The 18,194-nt window shown below is 41.6% G+C and overlaps 4 protein-coding genes across 6 annotated transcripts; 2 read left to right on the forward strand and 2 right to left on the reverse strand.

Annotated features, from left to right (window-relative positions):
• Positions 1-2,770: 2,770 nt before the first annotated feature.
• On the reverse strand, positions 2,771-4,790 carry smim10l3 (small integral membrane protein 10 like 3). The gene is made up of 2 exons (XM_071910456.2): positions 4,442-4,790; positions 2,771-3,902 (listed from the first exon to the last, which is right to left on the reverse strand). Exons 1-2 carry the CDS (start codon positions 4,619-4,621, stop codon positions 3,882-3,884), a joined length of 201 nt encoding a protein of 66 aa, XP_071766557.1. The 5' UTR covers positions 4,622-4,790; the 3' UTR covers positions 2,771-3,881.
• A 363-nt stretch (positions 4,791-5,153) lies between these two features.
• On the forward strand, positions 5,154-10,563 carry rac1b (Rac family small GTPase 1b). Its single transcript, XM_071910455.2, has 6 exons — positions 5,154-5,494; positions 6,694-6,765; positions 7,353-7,470; positions 7,739-7,801; positions 8,511-8,670; positions 8,774-10,563. Exons 1-6 carry the CDS (start codon positions 5,460-5,462, stop codon positions 8,902-8,904), a joined length of 579 nt encoding a protein of 192 aa, XP_071766556.1. The 5' UTR covers positions 5,154-5,459; the 3' UTR covers positions 8,905-10,563.
• A 150-nt stretch (positions 10,564-10,713) lies between these two features.
• LOC139920447 (winged helix repair factor 1) lies at positions 10,714-13,606 on the reverse strand. Of its 2 annotated transcripts, none has more exons than XM_071910453.2 (7): positions 13,505-13,606; positions 12,938-13,033; positions 12,707-12,849; positions 12,383-12,618; positions 11,823-11,920; positions 11,522-11,669; positions 10,714-10,991 (listed from the first exon to the last, which is right to left on the reverse strand). In XM_071910453.2, exons 2-7 carry the CDS (start codon positions 13,029-13,031, stop codon positions 10,946-10,948), a joined length of 765 nt encoding a protein of 254 aa, XP_071766554.2. In that variant the 5' UTR covers positions 13,032-13,033; positions 13,505-13,606; the 3' UTR covers positions 10,714-10,945. The 2 variants fall into 2 exon arrangements, with proteins under 2 accessions (XP_071766554.2, XP_071766553.2); XM_071910452.2 differs by having other exon boundaries at positions 10,715-10,991; positions 12,707-12,852.
• Positions 13,607-13,677: 71 nt separating this feature from the next.
• On the forward strand, positions 13,678-17,021 carry dxo (decapping exoribonuclease). Of its 2 annotated transcripts, none has more exons than XM_071910463.2 (7): positions 13,678-13,912; positions 14,394-14,869; positions 15,036-15,262; positions 15,549-15,768; positions 15,902-16,037; positions 16,243-16,337; positions 16,457-17,021. In XM_071910463.2, exons 2-7 carry the CDS (start codon positions 14,400-14,402, stop codon positions 16,593-16,595), a joined length of 1,287 nt encoding a protein of 428 aa, XP_071766564.2. In that variant the 5' UTR covers positions 13,678-13,912; positions 14,394-14,399; the 3' UTR covers positions 16,596-17,021. The 2 variants fall into 2 exon arrangements, with proteins under 2 accessions (XP_071766564.2, XP_071766565.2); XM_071910464.2 differs by having other exon boundaries at positions 13,852-13,857; positions 14,398-14,869.
• The last annotated feature ends 1,173 nt before the right edge of the window (positions 17,022-18,194 follow it).

The following is an 18,194-nucleotide window of genomic DNA, read 5'->3' on the forward strand; positions in this document are numbered from 1 at the left end:
CTGCCATATCCGTTTGCAATATGATTATCACTCTTTCACACACCATCAAATAAAACACATGCGAGCTGCTGCTGCCATAAATGCCAAAGGCTAGAACACTGTGGCATAATCTTTATTCTACATCCCCCTTTTTTTTCTGAGGGTACAAATGGTGGTTGGCTGACAACAGGGTAAAGATAACCCGACTTATCCTTCATCTATAGATCTCTCTCTGTTTCTGCCAGTCCTCTATGTTAACCCTATTAATACATTTTCCTGTGGCAAATCCCACAGAAATAAATCCTCTTTTTCCGGGAAGGGGGGGCGGGCAGGAAGGTTTGTCACATGGAGAATTTGCAGTTGCCTTGGCAACCCCTGATGATTTTACACAGGAGCCTGGCATTGGATTGACTGGTTGGGAAGTTTGCTGGGGACATTTCGTGCTGAGAGAGGGTGTCAGCAGTTTGAAAATCTACTTAAAAGAAGTGCACACCCAAGAGAAGTGCCAAATAGGCCTGACGACAAATACTCACCCTCTCCTACAACACAGACATGGATCACAAAGTTGTTGTTTTTGTTTTGTTTGGAGACAAAAGACAAAACAGATGCAAATGAATAAAAGAGTGTTAAGTCTACACTTCACTTCTAGGAGTAGCCATTTGAACTCTATGACTTGAAGTAAAATCCATGTAAAATTCTAAAACATGTCAACTGCAGCCCATTTAAATCGATGTGGGGGAGTAAAAAATGACACTAAAAACCAGGGAAAATGAGACAGCAGAATTAGCAGTACAGCAACATACCATATAGCAACTTTGCTTTACATTTACTGGATTGGTGATAGACTAGACAGACATTCTTGTGTTATACGTGCATTTTCATTGCACCTTCATTACCTCTGTAATTCCCCCGCGTCAGCCCATATCCTCTTCAAAGGACCTGACAGCTGATGATGCCTGTTTTCAACAGATGGGAAGGAGGATCTGTGTGCTGTGATGGCCTGCTTCCCCCGTGTGGACAAATCTGGAGCTACAGCTGAACCGCCTTCTAGGAAAGTATCAGGACAGTGTCTGAGCGTCAGGTGCTTCAGCTCCATCTTTAGGCATGTCATCATTGTTCACATTTGCAAAATATCCAGCCAGGCTGAACTCACCAAAGTGGGACTTGGCAGAGAAGCAGATGTAATCAAATCAGTTGATCCACCATATGAACAATCCATAGATGAATACTCTCAAGTTCATATGATAAACAACAAAGCCTGCACTTTACAAAAGATCACAAGCTAAAAGATACTGAATACTCACTCTGAAAATTGAAGATTTTCAGAAGTGAAAAGTTACCTCAAAGAATCTTTAGTGGTTCTTCATTTGTGGAAGGGCATTCAGGCTCTAGGTTTCTAAAGGAAGCATACTGAATTACATGGTAATAATCAAGGATATAATTGTATGCACAGTGCCATGGGAAGACGTGGTAGATGAGGAAAATGAGAGGAAGAAACTTGGGTACAGAAGTCAGCGAGGCTGGAAAGCCAGGGTAGTGAAGGAGAGGAACACCCTGGAGAAGTTGGGTGCTGTGGATTTGTACCCACATCCTCTATAGTTTACTCAGGGAGTTAGAGATCCGTGGTCCAGGACTACGACAGGCCACAAAGACAGCTTCTTGAGCTAAGAAAAAAATGCAGCCAGTAGCTCCGATTGAACAGAAAGGACACCATTTGGGGTCCAAAGTAGGAGTTATATGATTGCATAGCTATGGTAGCAGAAGAGGGTATTCATACATGGTTTTCAGCTCTTGGTGTAACTAAAAGATAATAGCTAACTCTTTTCTGCCTGTGATTGTTGATACAGTTCAGTTTTTGAACTGCTGAGTGGGATATTTCAAACCAGAAAGGTCAGCCATCCCATTAGCCTTTTGTTGCTGAGACCAATGGAGAGGCTAGAAATGATCATATCAAATATCATGGAAATTCCGCTTTAGTATGTCTGACACGTTGCCAATAGCTGTAATAATCTTGCTTGTGAGGCTAGGTGTCTCTGATATTGTCAATTCAAATGCACTCACATTTTTCACTGAGACATGAGCAGCAAAGCATTAAGATGGCCTTTGAACAAAAAACAATGTTAGACCAGTGATGATGATGCACACCAGTACTGGAGAGGTGCTGAAAGGTGAAAAAGTCTTCTTCAGGGTATTTTCGCAAATACCCTGAAGAAGACTTTTGTTGAAACGTTGGCTATAATAAATTGTTTGCATTTGAGGCTACCAGTGTGCGACCTCTCCATCCACTCCTGTGCAGTCATATAAATGACCAAAACATTCCACTGTTATATATGTGCAAGTCACATTTGAACAGGTTCTTATAGAAACCTTTTGGATCTATAAAGGTGCCCTAATGTCCCTGAAGCACACCCAAAAACACTGCAGGGGCACTTACAAGAAGCCCACCACCCAAGAGGTTCTGTAAGGAACAACAAGGTAGTTAAAGACAGCTTTGGGTTCTTCAGGGCACCTCATGTACTTCAAAGCATCAAATCTCAAGCAGAAAATGCCAAATGACTATATGAAACCAAAAGGAAAAACAAGCTCTCTGATAACTTCTGATGTCACTTTAGCAAACCTGGAAAATGTGAACACTAATTGATCATTTAATGTAATCATCCAAATTAAAAATAAACAAGTAATTCTAAGCAGTAACTGTGTGTTGAATTTGTGTGTCCCAATGAATCTGAAGGGTAAAAATAATTCAACTGTTAGTCCCCAATAGAGAAAAGGCCGAGAAGAGAATTTATTTCATAAATTTATTAGTTCCCAAGTTCAATTATCCGTACCCTTAATTCAGTAACTTCAAAACCCCACAAATATATCACAGAAATAGAAACATGGAACAAAATGTAGCAAACAAAAACAAATCATTTTGAAGGTAGCATTTCTCTAACGCCACCTTTCTAGTGCCACTGATATGCAGATACACAAAAGTGAGTGTGACAACCTGTGTAAGAACACAAAGACATGCAGTGATTCCTTTTGTGACTGCACAACACATACTGACAGACAAGTAGTGAGGGCAAAGGCCTCTCTTTACGCACATTTCCAGTAGAGCATTTGTGGAAACTCCATAAAAGGTAGTTGTACTGTATTATACAATAAAACTAGGTTATTTCCTAATGTAGGCCAACCGCTGGAAGACCATTCCTATTTTCCCATGGTTAACGTCAACATTTAATCTGCCCCTTATACTGCCAACCCTCCTTGACAACCATTTATAAAGGTCACAGACAAGGTACCCAAATCATTGAGGACAGAAAACATGCTTGTTTGTGTCATGCAGTGTAGATATTTATGTTTTAAACTAGAGCAACATGACATGGTTCCAGTTTTTCCTTTCTGTGAGATGTTTACATGGGAGGCCTAGTAAACATATGTGTAAAACTCAGACAATTAAGAGTAACTATGAAGTCCCAGAGCAACATTCATTCCATTTTCATGATCAAACCCATTCCTCGGTCCTTGTTGTCTAGACAGAAAAGGCAGTGTAAAATCCCACTGTTCATCCGTCACGATCTTGGCGGACAGGACGAGTGGCTCCAGAATCTCTGACGGCAAGTTAAAAGTGATCGTGAGGCGTCTTTCCCTCCCCCCTTCACAGATCACTACTCGCCCCGGCTCATGTTGAGGACATCATCTGCATCCTTTCCCCACAAAGGCACTGGGCTCTTGTGACAAGGGCTGAACGAGACACCAGCCATGTCACTTTGTTGCATCGTCATACCAATTCCTAGAATTAGTATCCTCTTCCTCCACATTGCTGTGTAGTGTCAGCTGGTTGTTTTTAGAGGGCTGCAAAATGACAATGCTTACAATAGCACGTAGAGGTCTTGAGTCCAAATGCAGGCATTGTAGACTCAGTGGATTTCAATATGGACCTGTGAATATACAAAGAGCACATGGTTGTCAGGCTGAAAAACACAATGCAGCCAACGAGTGAGTGGATAAGATAATTATCTAGGCAAATCCCAAATAAAGATATGCATGAAAATAAGCCAGGCGTGTCTTCATGACAGATCTTAACGCACACAATGTTAGTATGCTACCATCTGTAAAGGTGTGATTTTAATCTAACTTTAAATCGCTAAGGTTAGTCAAGTTAACGTTATTCTTCTGCTCCCTGACAACAAAATATTTCCCTTGCAAAAAAAGCAGCTGGATGTCGTGTCATTCATCGACCAGACAGCACAGCAGTCACACTGCCATCACCTCAGATAAGCACATGAACTACAGCTAACACCGAGCCATCATCAGCAGCAGCCTCTTCCTAGTCCGGCCTTGCCCATCAGCTGTTGCCTTGTTAACATTAGCAAGCTAACATTAGTTGTCCGGCTTAACTTACTCGTGCTTGCGGGAGGGTAGGAAAATGGGTTATATGTTAAACTACATGAGTTAGGCTAAATGAGTGCTAAATTACCTGTAATCTCACGTTGAACATCATCGACGCGATGAGGTAGATATATGGAAATCTGATTCGCAGTCGCCATGCGAGATCAAAAAATATCAACAAAGTCCTCGTCAAGCCTTTGGAAAACACTCCGTAAGTCCGACCAGCGGACCCCGAAAATCGCAACACTAAATATGACAGACCCGCCATAAGACGAAGTCTGTCGTGGCGGTTATTAACGCTACTACTGTGTTACTAAGGCTAACCAACTAGCAACGTGGTGAATGATATGTGACAGTGCATATTTATATCATTGACTAAAACCGAGCTCCGTTCTTCGCCTTGGCTAGTTGGCTTGGCAGCAGCTACTCCACCCCGACAGAGCTTCTCCCGTTATGGTCATTGGGAGGATTTATAACACTGTGACACACGGATGTTGGAAGAATTGTCGACGTGACGTAATGTCCTCACCCGTGTTACACTCAAAAGAGTCCGTCTTTCAAGCTTTCGAATGATTTGTTTTAGCTAACTAAGTTATAGTTCTCATATCAAAATAATCCCGGAGCCATAACTTCACAGTCTAATGGCATCCCCTGCATACCAGCAAAAGCGGCGTGGCAGATAGCTTGCTGTTTGTTTTGAACACCTTTATAATCGTCAAAGTTTGTGTGGGCGTAGCTATTCTAGCCAGCTAGCTAGAGCACCGGATGCAGCATCTGGTGGTGGTGTAGCTCCAGTTTTTTTTCTCAGGGGTGGTGGCCGCTGTTTTGCTCCATAGCCTCCAGATCAGCTCACGAAAGCATGGGAATGTTGTGAGGGAATTTCCAAGTAAACTTATGTAAAAGTGGTAGATAAGTTATTGTAAGTTTTCGACAAGTCGTTCCATATCCAGGGAACTCCGCTGTAGCATAAACGGCAGCCTGTAAGACGCTGTTGGGACATTTCTCCAGCGAGCAAGTTCGGACAAAGAAAAGAGTTGTGAGCTAACGTTAGCTGGCTTCCAAGCTAACTTAGCGGCCACAGACGACATTCTTCTAGCTACGGCGCAATGCAGGCCATAAAGTGTGTCGTTGTTGGGGACGGGTAAGTTAATCGAACTGGCCAGTGATTTGTGCCTCCCATCTGTATAATTAGCCATGTTTAGCAGAAAATCATGCATTTCGTTTCAGATTTTTTCCAAATGGGAGAAAGTTAGCTAGCTAACGTTAACTACCTGTTTACATTTCGTGAATGATATTTTGAGAATGTTACACACAACTATTTGTGTTAACGTAAAGTCATAGCTAGCCAAATTAGTCGCCATAAATCACATGAAAACATCTACTGACTTAAGTACGACATCGCCAAATAGTATGTCAGTTATTCTGATAGTTCTTTTTCTGATAAATGCCTCAAACGAATATTGGGCAGAATGTATTGAGAGGCATGTTGTTGGCTAATCTCTCTATTAACCCAGTTAAATCTTTTTCCTCGCGCCTGGGACGTGTGAATGAGACATAAGTGGACATACTTACCCTGTCACTGTTAGCCAACCAGATAGTATAAATCCATGTTTGCCAGTAGTTGGTCTACTGCTGAGAAATGTGCAAGGTTAAGCTCCTTGTTTGTGTCTGTTAAGTCAGCGGTGTTGTTATGCAGTGTCATTTTGCCCGTTCGATCTGTTCTCAGCTTTTTGAAAATTTGGACAGAAGTCTGTGGCAGCAAATAATTTCACTGAACACGGGGTCAAGAATGAGTTCAGACGGTCCTGCTTATGATATGTGGGAGGTTACATACGCTCATAGTATTCAACTTCTTGTACTGGGTGTGGTGGATACCACAGCAGGAGAGTCATTGATGGGCCTGTGTCTGTGTTAAATTGAATTTTTACTTTGCCTCTTGACGAAGGGAATCCTTGTTGTGGATTGGTTTTATATTCATTGTATAAACACACTAAATTATTGAAGTACTTTAAACTTTAGATTTGAAAAATAAAACCATAGGGTAGTGATGTTGTCAGTGGCGTTATGTTTGCATTGTCACTCGGCCTACTCCATATATGCTTGTTTTACCCAAGTTAAAGGTAAGAGAAGACCAGGGCCCACTTATCTTTTTCAGAGTAGGAGTGTCTTTCAGATTGTAATGGATGAGCTGGTGGAAGGGACCCTAGTTCAGTTGTCCTAAACAGGACAGCTTTATGAATTCAGACCCAGAATTAACATGTAGTGCATTATTGCACATTGGTCTTTGAGGGATAAAATCATAAACGACTGACATCATTGTTCTTTCCTTCCCCCATCCAGAGCTGTGGGTAAGACATGCCTGCTCATCAGCTACACCACCAATGCCTTTCCTGGAGAGTACATCCCCACAGTGTGAGTATCACTTCAGCCTTGGAGGGGGGGAAGGGGGGGCACAAAGTGGGAACCTCCCAAGACTAAAAGCTCACGAGCATCACACAGTTCAACTCCACCCTTCTTTCAGTCCCACTGTTTGCCATATAATTAATACATAGAAAAGGTAGTGGCCTATAGTCACTCTTTAATTGCTTTTTAGATGGAAATTTGGTAGCTGGCAGATCAGGTTACTGTCTCTGCCGGGCAATGGAACTCAGCCCAGAGAAACCAGTTGAGAAATGAGTGATTTCTGCGCCAGTTGTGGTAGCCATGTTGATCGGTATCACTCTCTGTGGCATGGACTGGCTTAGCAACTGGCTTACCAAGATTTTTATCATGCAGAGCCAGATTTCAAGTGGCTATATGACTCATTCTCAAGAGACAATAACGGTTAGACAAAACAACAAATCAAATTAATTGAGAACTGAAATTGAAATTTTACCCTTCAAGACTTGAAAGTGTGTGTTTGTTTATAACATGACTATTTGACCGTCTAAAGGAATATTTTATCTTTTCACATAAATTGCGATAGGCTGAATTCATCCTCTTATTTACTCTTTTCTCAGGTTTGACAACTACTCTGCCAATGTGATGGTGGATGGGAAGCCAGTGAACCTGGGCCTTTGGGATACGGCAGGACAAGAAGACTATGATAGACTCCGCCCACTTTCCTATCCACAGACGGTACAATAACAGTCAATGCCGTATCATATTGCACCTATTATACTTCTCTTTCATGTGTGGTATTTGCCATGGAGTATATTTTGATGTTTGAAGTGCCTGTGCATAACCCATTTGGGAATGTCTGGGATTTGTATGAAGAGTAAGGATGCTACAAGAAAGAAAACGCCACACCTTTGTCTGACATAAACACAGTCATTTTGTCTTTTGTACTGTTCCGAAAAGGAAGTGATTGCTATGGACTCTGATTGCGATATGTCTTTCTCACCAGGATGTGTTCCTCATCTGTTTTTCACTTGTGAGTCCTGCCTCGTTTGAAAACGTCCGTGCCAAGGTGAGTCGCTGCAGCGCCTGTTTGGTCAGAGATGAAAACTATGAGGCGTCTAAGTAGACCAGTGTCAGGGCAGAGGATGATAAGAGGCATCTCACAGTCTGATATTGATTAGTCTTCCTGAAAGTCAAAGGAGGAGAGGACACACAACCGGTGTAGTAGCCGCACACTCATGGCCACGATGCACAAACGTTTATATATTTAAACAAATTGATTAGTCTTCCGCCACAACTTGGATAGAGTTTTTCCACAGGAATGACTAAAACTTTTAATTTTCAACCATATACTCTTGTGTATTACTGGTACCTAATCAACAAGCTGAATACATTTCTTTTGTAGCGTTCTTTAAAATTTCATCTTAAAGATTGTTTTTGTCTGTGTGTTGTTACATTCATTTTCCACCATAACCTGAGATGGAATGTAGTCTGCTTGCCCGCCTGATATACATCCATTAATGAAAAGTGCCCAGGATCGCTGTGTCATCCACCCTTTGATTGCAGAAATTGTGTTCTATGCCAAGCCTGTGTTGATACTCCCTCATGTCGGAATAAACACTCAATGCATTGTTATTACTTAATGCCCTTCTGCTCACTAGTGCTGAATTCATTAGTATTGGTCAAAGTTGTTATTGGGTATCTTTTATAAAGATAACACAAACAGGCTTGGTAAATTTCCCCCTGCTGAACTCCTCACTGTTGTGGTCTCTGTGCAGTGGTACCCTGAGGTGAGACACCATTGTCCCAACACTCCTATCATCCTTGTGGGCACCAAGCTGGATCTGAGAGATGACAAGGACACCATTGAGAAGCTGAAGGAGAAGAAACTCGCTCCCATCACCTATCCCCAGGGCCTGGCCATGGCCAAAGAGATTGGTATCAGTACTTTTCCAAATTAACAAGTTTTTATGGAATTCTTGTCTGGCATAGTAGAGGCCATGAGAACTTAACTGGTGGTTTCTGTGTCCTGTTCCCTCAGGTTCAGTGAAGTACCTGGAGTGCTCAGCCCTGACTCAGCGTGGCCTTAAAACTGTGTTCGACGAGGCCATCCGGGCCGTCCTCTGCCCCCCACCCGTCAAGAAGAGGAAGAAGAGGTGCTCCCTCCTCTAAGACTTCACTGGAAAGGATACGGGGGAACATGACCGCTAGTGGTGAGGGTGGGAAAAGACAACAGGAGAAACACACAAACACACACACTAAAGCAATGTACTTCAGACTCTTTCCTTCCGTAACAGTGTAGCTACAGTAGTTATACCAAGAGTTCCTATGAAACATTTGACGCGCCGTCAGATCTAGGAGAAGGATTCTGATGATGGTAGACCCTAGTTTTTTTTTCCTAACATCCACTACATACATATAGACAAGACTGACTACAAAATGATTAAATTCCTGAGGCCTTCTGAAATGGATGGGAAGTTTTGTAAAATGGACCGTGGAATGTTTTCAATTTGTTCTTCCACTGGTAGTCCATCTTGTATGTTTACAGTCTTGGTGGTTTATTCTGAGTGGAAGAAATATTGCCAAATACATTCTGCAGATATCAGATGCTGTATTTCAGCTGACAAGAAAACCATTGTTGTTGTCTCAATCCTTAACACCTATCGAATACAGCTAACAATTTGCCGTTGTGCACTGCAGATAAGGGTTCAGCTACACGACTGATGGCATTTTATTGATTTCATTTACAATTTGTGAGGGCGGTCACTTGAGTAATCGCTTTGTTAACGGGGAACTTGAAGGAAACATCTGTGAAGTTCTTTTTGCCTCAAATTACTGTTCATGTACTATAATCTTTATACCGGTAGTGCTCATTAGCTTCCAGTCTAGCACAAGGATTCATGTTCATTCACTTATGTGAAGTGAATGAGACCCAGGCTGAGACATAATTCAGTTGTCATGTTGTTAATACTGAAAATTAAGGCTGGGAATAGGTCTGCTGATGCCAACAATGCTATTAATTCCTGAAAAATCACAATGATCCAGTATTTCATGTGTTTGGCTCCCACTGGACCTGTCAAGAGTATGGTATTCTTCCTTCTTTTTGCATCATGTCCCCAGAGTTGTCTCAACTGTATAGTAGAGTGCAAAGCTGAACACTTAATATTAGATATTGGATTAGGACTGTTTAGGTGTTAGAAATATTTGGGTGGCGGGGAACAAGAGCACCTTTAATGGTCTATGGGCATTTATCAGAAACCTTTGTGCAGCACATTCTTTCGTTGTGAGTAGCACACTTGATTTTAATAGCATCACTACTGGCTAAGCAATGTCACTAAGAAGAGCATTTATACCTGCTAAGTAATAACAGTAACAAAGCTACTGTCGGTTATGATGTAGTATACAGCATACTCATCCTTTTGTTATAATCATGTGATTGACTATTTTGTATCATTCTTTTTCTTCACAGAAGTTACACTTCACTCACTGTATTGTAAGACTAACACTATGAATATCCTTTGTTTATTACCTCCTACAGTTAACGCTACCTTAATCTCCCTACAAGCCTAGCTTTTTGTAATTAATGCTGATAGCATGTATGTGCAACATATACTGAAAACTAAGAGTAGAATTGCTACAGTTATATTTTTTTGCATATTTACAGATGTATTTGAACTACTAGATCAGGGGTAAAGTACATGATGTTGCTCATCTGTATTGTATTCGGACATCAAGCTGTGCTCCAATTCAAGCCAATGTTGTGACCCTTTAGTTTTATGGATAAAGCTATTGTCACTTTTTGAAAAAGCCAATAAATTCCAATAAAACCAACTGAATTTTGCCCTTTTTCTTGCACAATGTGCACCCATTTCTATATTTTCATAGATGTAACAGTACAACAACAGTAATCCAAACACTGGGAAGATTCATGAAACTGGTGGTACAGAACATGCAATTGAGGCAATAGCAACCATCTCAAATCAGCTTTATTAAACATAACTGAAAACCTGACAAGGTCATATTAACAGTATTAGCAATTCATAAACCCACAAGGTTTTATAATAAAGTTGGCAAAGAAGGAATTCCAAAAAGTAAATTCATTCACTTGAAATATAAATACAAAAGCTTATCACAGTCTTTTTGTACACCGTATGCCTTTAACATTTTCAGTGGCTCTTAACGTCTTTGATGTTTCATCAAAGTCAGTCATGGTTCAGGAATCAACAAACCGCAGCAGTGTCCCTGAAGTTGTAGGTATGCTAGAGAGAAAACAAAATGCTTAGTATAGTACATACATTAAGATTAGGTGTTGTCATACTTACATAACATATAAGGTTTGACAAGGGCCAGTTGAGTGGTCAGTAAAAAGTTTCTAGTGTTACCATTTTCCGCTAGCGATTGGCTTATTTTTTGCCTCTCTGCTCTACCACCGTCCCACTCTCCTCTCCTTTTTCTGACCGATCAAATTGGACGCCACAGCCGCTTCTTTTCTTGTGGAAGCAACAACTTCCTTTGACTGAAAGTGATTAATCAATCCCCCAAAGTTTTGTACCATTTTCATCAATTTCTGAGCAAGGCTGATCAAGCTGGTTCATTTTTCTTAAGGCATCGTAATTACTGTTAACATGCTCAATGCCCTTAATTTCTGCCTGATGGGCCAGTGAAAATATACTCGGGGCAAGTAGAACTCTGACCTACTGGCCCAACTGGCTAAATGGAAAAAAATCTGAATGTTGAATCCTGATTAATAAATCCCCAATTTTCAGAATCAATTGCATGCAACTCTTACCTTTGCACCAGCTCTGCACCAACAATGTCATGGATGTGATACTTCATCTGGAATTTGACTTGCGAGTTTGTTCGCCTCTCCTCTAGCTCTGCTTTTAAGACTTCACTATATTTGGACTTCTTGACCATGCCAAGCACTGCTTTACGACCTAACGTGGGAAAAGGGGAACAGGGTTGGAAAACAAACAAGCCTTCAATTAGCAAGACACTGCCAATGACCTCGAGGAATGAAGCCGTGGGACACCTTTAAGGCAAAGTGTTTTTCAGACTCTCTCCAGTTGTCTGTTGTTCATTACACCCACCTTGTATGAAGTACTTGGTAAATCTGCCAGAGTTGGGAATGGAGAACCACCAGCTGCCAGCGTCCCTCACAGTCAGGACCCCTGACTTCACCAGTTGCCTAGGTGGTGGGAAAATAAAGTAAGTGCTGATCTATGCACATGGACAAGTATGAGGGTTTCAAACATAAGGACTTTCAGACACTGTGAAAGTACAAAAGATACTTGGCACTTGATTAAGATATTGAAGCCTATTAAGCGTGTTTGCACTGACATCAGTATGAAGAGTAATTGGAGGGTTCAATTCTAAAATTCTTTATATTAATTTTGCAAAAGATTGCTACCTGCAACCCATGCAGTCAACATTTCAAAAGCATTTTTCAAGTAGTTTGCATACAATTGTCTTAAGATGACTCATAATTTTAATACTAATATGTTTTACTTTCATGCCAGCAATCTTATTTGAGAGTAAGTGTTAATACTTTTCAAAAAAGGAATATGTCATTTTGGACTGCAGTTATTCTGTTATTTCATAAAGAAAGGGTCAAAAACAAAAGAAAGTGAAGACTTTGGTTCTTTCATACGTTATCTCAGAGTCTGTGAAGAGGAACTCCTTGAGCATCTTGTCTTTGCTGAAGCTCAGATCAGTACAAGAAGACAACACTTTCTCCAAAAACTTCTCCACTGTCTCTTGAGTCACTCTGCCCTCTTCTCCTGCCAACACTTTGGCCTTGTAGTCCGAAGTGAAAACCAGCCCAAAAGCTTCTGAGTCAAAGCCTAGCTGGAACATCAACAGCTCTCCTTGTTCCCGTAGTTCACTCTGTGGACAAAAAGGAGAGAAGAGTGTTGGGTTTTCAAATTTCGCTAAAGAGAAATAGACAAATAGGAACATAGGAGCAGCATCTTACCAGCTGCCTGTCCACCATAGTCTTGTCATTGTGTATGCTGTAGAGTTGGTGCTTCAGCACAATTTGAGGCAGGGTGTCATTGAAGAGCTTTCGGGGGAACAGTGTCATGAGATACTGCAGGGTGGACTTGATCTCAGTCGGTCCTTCTAGATTAAGAAATGGATGCAGGTGAATGTTACATCTTTCAATAAATGTAAACATTGTAATCACCAATTCAATAGCCATACTTACCTTCTCCATTACTGCTAGCTCCGAACTTCTCTACACCAATTCTTCTTTTCTTCACTTTGAAAGTGTCTGAAATCAGACCCCTTTTCCTGTTCATATCTGGAAAAAATGTATGACATCATTATCACGACTTGCAGACTGGACCTCCAAATGACAGACATACAAAACCCTGCCACCTATTAACCCCGTCAGCTACACGTTTTCACGCCAAGCACCCCAGATCGATACACTTGAGATCCACAGACCCCATTTGATAAAGGTTTTGTCCCAGCGAAACCCATTTGAGATTTTTGTTTGGGTGAGGAGAAATGAAACCTCTGATCATAAAACTCATTGTTATCCTTGTGCAAACTTCTACTGCATGAAATGGCAGTGAACCTAAACTAATCCTGGACCCTGACCCACTGGACCCACTTTTAGCAACTCTAGCTTTTGCTAACCAAGTCGGTTCACTCATTTGGCTTTCTGTCAGTTGTCTCCGCTAACGTAAACCTAGCTAGCTAACTAAGCTACTTGGCTTGTACACTAAACAAATATTTCACCAATCATGTCACTCAGATAAACCCTTACCTGGTATTTATAGAGGTAGTATTGGTATTATCATTGCTTTAGTTTTGTCCAACACAACACTGAGTTCAAACAACCCAACGACTCAAAGATCTTCTTCTACGCTGTTGGCAGGAAACGTCTCGGTTAGCACTGCCGCCTAGCGGCCTGGGCAAGACCCTGCATATACGGAAGTGTTCGCTGTTAGCTAGCTTGCATTAGCTAGCTGGATAAGCCTAAGGAAGTTTTGTTTATTCTCACTTCACGACTTTGTGTTATTCGAAAACTACGTTGCAACACATGCTCGTAAACAAGGTTTTATTTGGGAATTTTTTGTCCGGAAGTCCTATTTTTTTACTGCGACGGGCTACACACGGGTAGCAGCTTACTTCACCAGTTAAGAGGTAATTTTAACGTTCAGCAGTATCAAAGGTAAACTCTTAGCCAAAGTTACTTGACGAGCTTGCTTTGAATCCGCCCAGTGCTTCAATAGCCAGTGTTTTTATTCTGCAGCAGATGCTTAGTTAGCGTCAAGTTAAGCTAGCTAGCTGGCTAAGTATCGCATTCCTGGTGAAATAAGGAAGTAAGCTAACGTTAGTTTAATTCTGACAAATTCACCCGAAAGCCTAACGTTACAGCATTGCTGTGTGCAACTGTTAATTGAAGAGGAGTGTATTGTAGCTAGTTAGTTTGATCCCATTCTGAAATTAAAGAAACAACCAGTTTCATTATTTTGTGTTCATTCACTAACAAAGGCTAGGGGGAGTCGTAGTACTGGCACTTCACTGATCTCATAAGTGACGATGTAAACGGCAGGTCGAAAACATAGGGCGCTGCCCTACAGACTGCCCAAAAAGATCCGAATAATGTTGTCATCAGTCAGTTTGTCACTCACTGCTCCTTTTCCCTGTAGGTAGCAATGGACCAACGCCACCACAGACCCCAGTATCCCAACTCCAGCCGCCACGACCACCAGTCGGCATACAAAAGAGACAGAGATGACAGCAGGGATCACTTTGAGTGTAAACGCTTCGGGCCAAACCACCACCAACACCAAGCTGGTCCAGCTCCTGGACAATCCTCCCTTACCTCCCAGGCTCTGAGCACCAGAAAGCAGCTGTACGAAAGAGACTTTCCTCTATACAAACAGCCCGTTGAAGTAGGAAGTTTTTCCCTGGACTCTGAACGTAGATTCTTCAACGACAGGAGGCAGATGAGATACTTTGTGGAACCTGACAGGAAACCCAATTTTGACCTAAGGGATGGATACAAGGACCGCTTCATAAAGAGAGATGACGGGGTGAAGGAGAAGCTGGACCACATCCTGCGGTGGGTCCTGGCCAACAGATCTAAGCTTCAGTCAAGGGGGACCACAGACTCATCCGCATGGTAAGTGTCACCAGTCTTAAGATTCATTCATTCATTCATTGTCTTTACCCGCTTAAATACAGGGCTGGAGCCTATCCCAGCATACATTGGGTGAAAGGCTGGTTTATAGCCAGAACGGTGTTGTCTGTTTGACATGTATTCTTTGATCAGCCTCTGCCCTTCCCAGTGCATTAGATGTGGACTTTGTGACGTGGCGTGGCCACCTGACGAAACTGCTGACCACTCCCTATGAGACACGGGAGGGCTGGCTGCTGGCGGTAACCAAGTTCAGAGGCACGCTGTACATCAGTGAAGTGGAAACAGAGGCCGCTCGCAGGGACAGGGAGAATCGCACTGAGAAGCATGAAGAGATGATGTATTGGGGATACAAGTTTGAGCAGTACACATGCACAGGTATGAAGGCATATACAATCAGTAATAATGGTTTGCGTTGTCTTCTTACAAACCCTGATTACTGATCAATCATCATAGTGTTTAAACGTCATATTACCTCAGCTTGGCTGGGAAGTTTCACAAGCATTTGTTCCCACAAGAAAAAAAAGGTAGTACATTTATTTATATCAGTCTGACAGGCAATGTGATAATATATGAACCACACACCAAGAGTACGCAATGGGATCATACTAAGTGATAAGCAGATGCTTGGATGATAATAAATCACCATTGTCTGTCCCTATAGATAACATCCACAGTTTCCCTGACCCAAGTGGAGTGGTTAACACTAACGAGGCCTTCTGCACTGTGGTCCAGACTCGGCTCGCGGATCACAGACTGCTGTTCTCCGGTGAGGTGGACTGCCGGGATAAAGATCCCAAGGCTCCAGCTCCTCCTGCCTGCTACGTCGAACTGAAGACCTCAGCGGAGATCTGCACCCCCAAGCAGCGCAGTAACTTCCACAGGTAGAAGTGTTTGATGAAACAGTAAATAATAACATAATCGAATCAGAAACATTTTCATCTCATGCTGCTGGTTGGCAGTTTTTTTTCTGCTCTGTGTTTCAAAATGCATTTTCCTTGTTTGGGTGTTTCTCAGGTTCAAACTGCTGAAGTGGTGGGCCCAGTCTTTTCTCCCTGGGGTGCCTCGTGTTGTAGCAGGTTTCCGGGATCATGAGGGAGTGGTTGTCGCTCTGGAGACTTTTCACATCTCCAAGATATCACATCTCATCAAGGTATGATGCAGTTGTTTGCTCTGATGAATCAGAACGCCAGCCCACCAAAAGCTTAGCAATAAATGAAAATTGTATTTGTCTTAGTGTGGGGAAGTGTCTTTTGACAACAACTGTTTTTACTGGTATAAGTAACTGGTCATGAGTAAAGCTAATATCATATGATTAATACAAAATATTTACACCCTATCTGTCTTGTCCCGGATAGAATGAATACAACTGCTGGAAGCCAACAGTCTGTATGAACTTCTGCTGTGATTTCCTGTCTTTTGTGAAGGGAGTGGTTAGGGAAGACAATCCTAGGTGAGTCACAATGATACAGACTGCGCTGTTAACCTTTTTTTAAGCTAAATAAATGGTTGAAGTACACTGTGCTTTTAGCCCTCCACATTGTCATTGAACGGTTATTGTTTCCCCTCCAGTGTAGTGCACCTGTTCTCCTGTGAGCCCCAAAGAGACGTGACCTACTCCATCCACAGAGACTCCCAGTATTCCTTCCTGCCACATTGGTATGTAGAGGAGATGACCAGTGCCAGTAGTCAAGACTCACACCACCGATAACACCAACAGTTCTGATTTACAACCAAGACCTGCTATAAACTCTGCTATTATTGCACACCACATGTACTTTTTGTTTTTATACCTGCCTGCAGATCAGTTGCCCTTTGGGATTCAATAAAGAACTGAACTGAACTGAACCTGGGGCCTGTCTCACGAAGCGAGTCCAACAAAGTCGGGCTATTTTTGCGTTGGCTTGCTTCACAAAACCTAACATTGGCGATCCTGGATAACTGGTCTCACGTAGCTGGTTATCAACTGGCTCTGTCAACCCAGGATTTACCTATCCAACTATGAGTGCGTTCACTTAATGTGCAACAGTAGACCGAAATTTCATTCACTATTGATAACTATGCCTAACAGCCCTTCTTACTATCTGTTAATTCAGTAGTTTCTGTCTCTATTTCTGTACATATCGGGATCCTGTAGGAATGTAATATCTAAAGACCATTACAGTAGTCTAATCTACTAGAGATAAAGGCGTGGATGAGCTTTTCTAAATCTTGATTGGGCATCAATCCTGTAATTCTTGCTATATTTTTAAGATATAATGGCTGATTTTGTTATTAATTTGATGTGGCAATTAAAATTTAGATCTGAATCCGCAACTACACCAAAATTTCTGGTTTTCAAGGTCAGCACTAACTTTCAGCCTTTCTTTAGGGGCGGCAAAGACTCTGTTTTGTTTTTTTTCTCTGTTTTGTCTTTAGTTGCAGGAAATTCAGGCACATCCAGTCATTGATTTGTTTAATGCACTGAAGCAGCAAATCTAATGGACCGTAGTCACTCGGTGAAAGAGCTGTGTAAATTTGGGTGTCATCCGCATATTTATGGTAAGCAGTTTTGTTATTTTGCATAATTTTGTTAAGCTGGCTTCGTGAGACAGGCCCCAGGTCAACCGGCACTTCTGGCAACCTCCAATGGAGGTTTCTATGCCAAAATACTTTGGCGTTTGATGTATATATCACATTTTTCTTGGTTCAACTTGTGTCAACCTCTGAAAATAGCTGAGTGGATACATTTGATGCCATTGATCACCCACTACTTCAGGATCTTGAGGAGGGATTTATATTGTTTGTTTAGTAGTAAGAATAGAATGTTTGTTTGTTTTTCTGGCATGTGATGATTTTAAATTCTACAGTAATAACGGCATGATATCAATTTTGTTTCAAACTTTTATTATGCCCAGGTTATAACAATAAGTTACCATCCCAAAAAGACTAGTATGTTAATTTAAAGAAATTAGAAAATGTTACACAAAAAAATCATGTCCTGTAAATTATGAATATGACTTCAAGTAAGTATTGCATCAGCAGTTTAAATATTTTCATGTAAACTGTTAAGACAACACAATGCAATGATGTTGATTTTGCTAAATAAACCAGGCTTCTGTTGAAAGAGGTATTGGAAATTAAGGTGAAGAACACACTCATTAATCCATGAACCCTCAATAGGTTGTGACCTCTCAAATGTGATGTGAAAAAGTAGTACCAAGACTAGCACCTCTTTAAGTCCCATTCATAGTAATGATTAGAAGTCACATCTTACTGAATAATCCCCCGGTTACCAGGTAAAACAATCAGTTTGTGCAACAGCAGCAAA

Source organism: Centroberyx gerrardi, chromosome 7, assembly GCF_048128805.1.
Source record: "Centroberyx gerrardi isolate f3 chromosome 7, fCenGer3.hap1.cur.20231027, whole genome shotgun sequence".
NCBI classification, from domain to species: Eukaryota; Metazoa; Chordata; class Actinopteri; order Beryciformes; family Berycidae; genus Centroberyx; species Centroberyx gerrardi.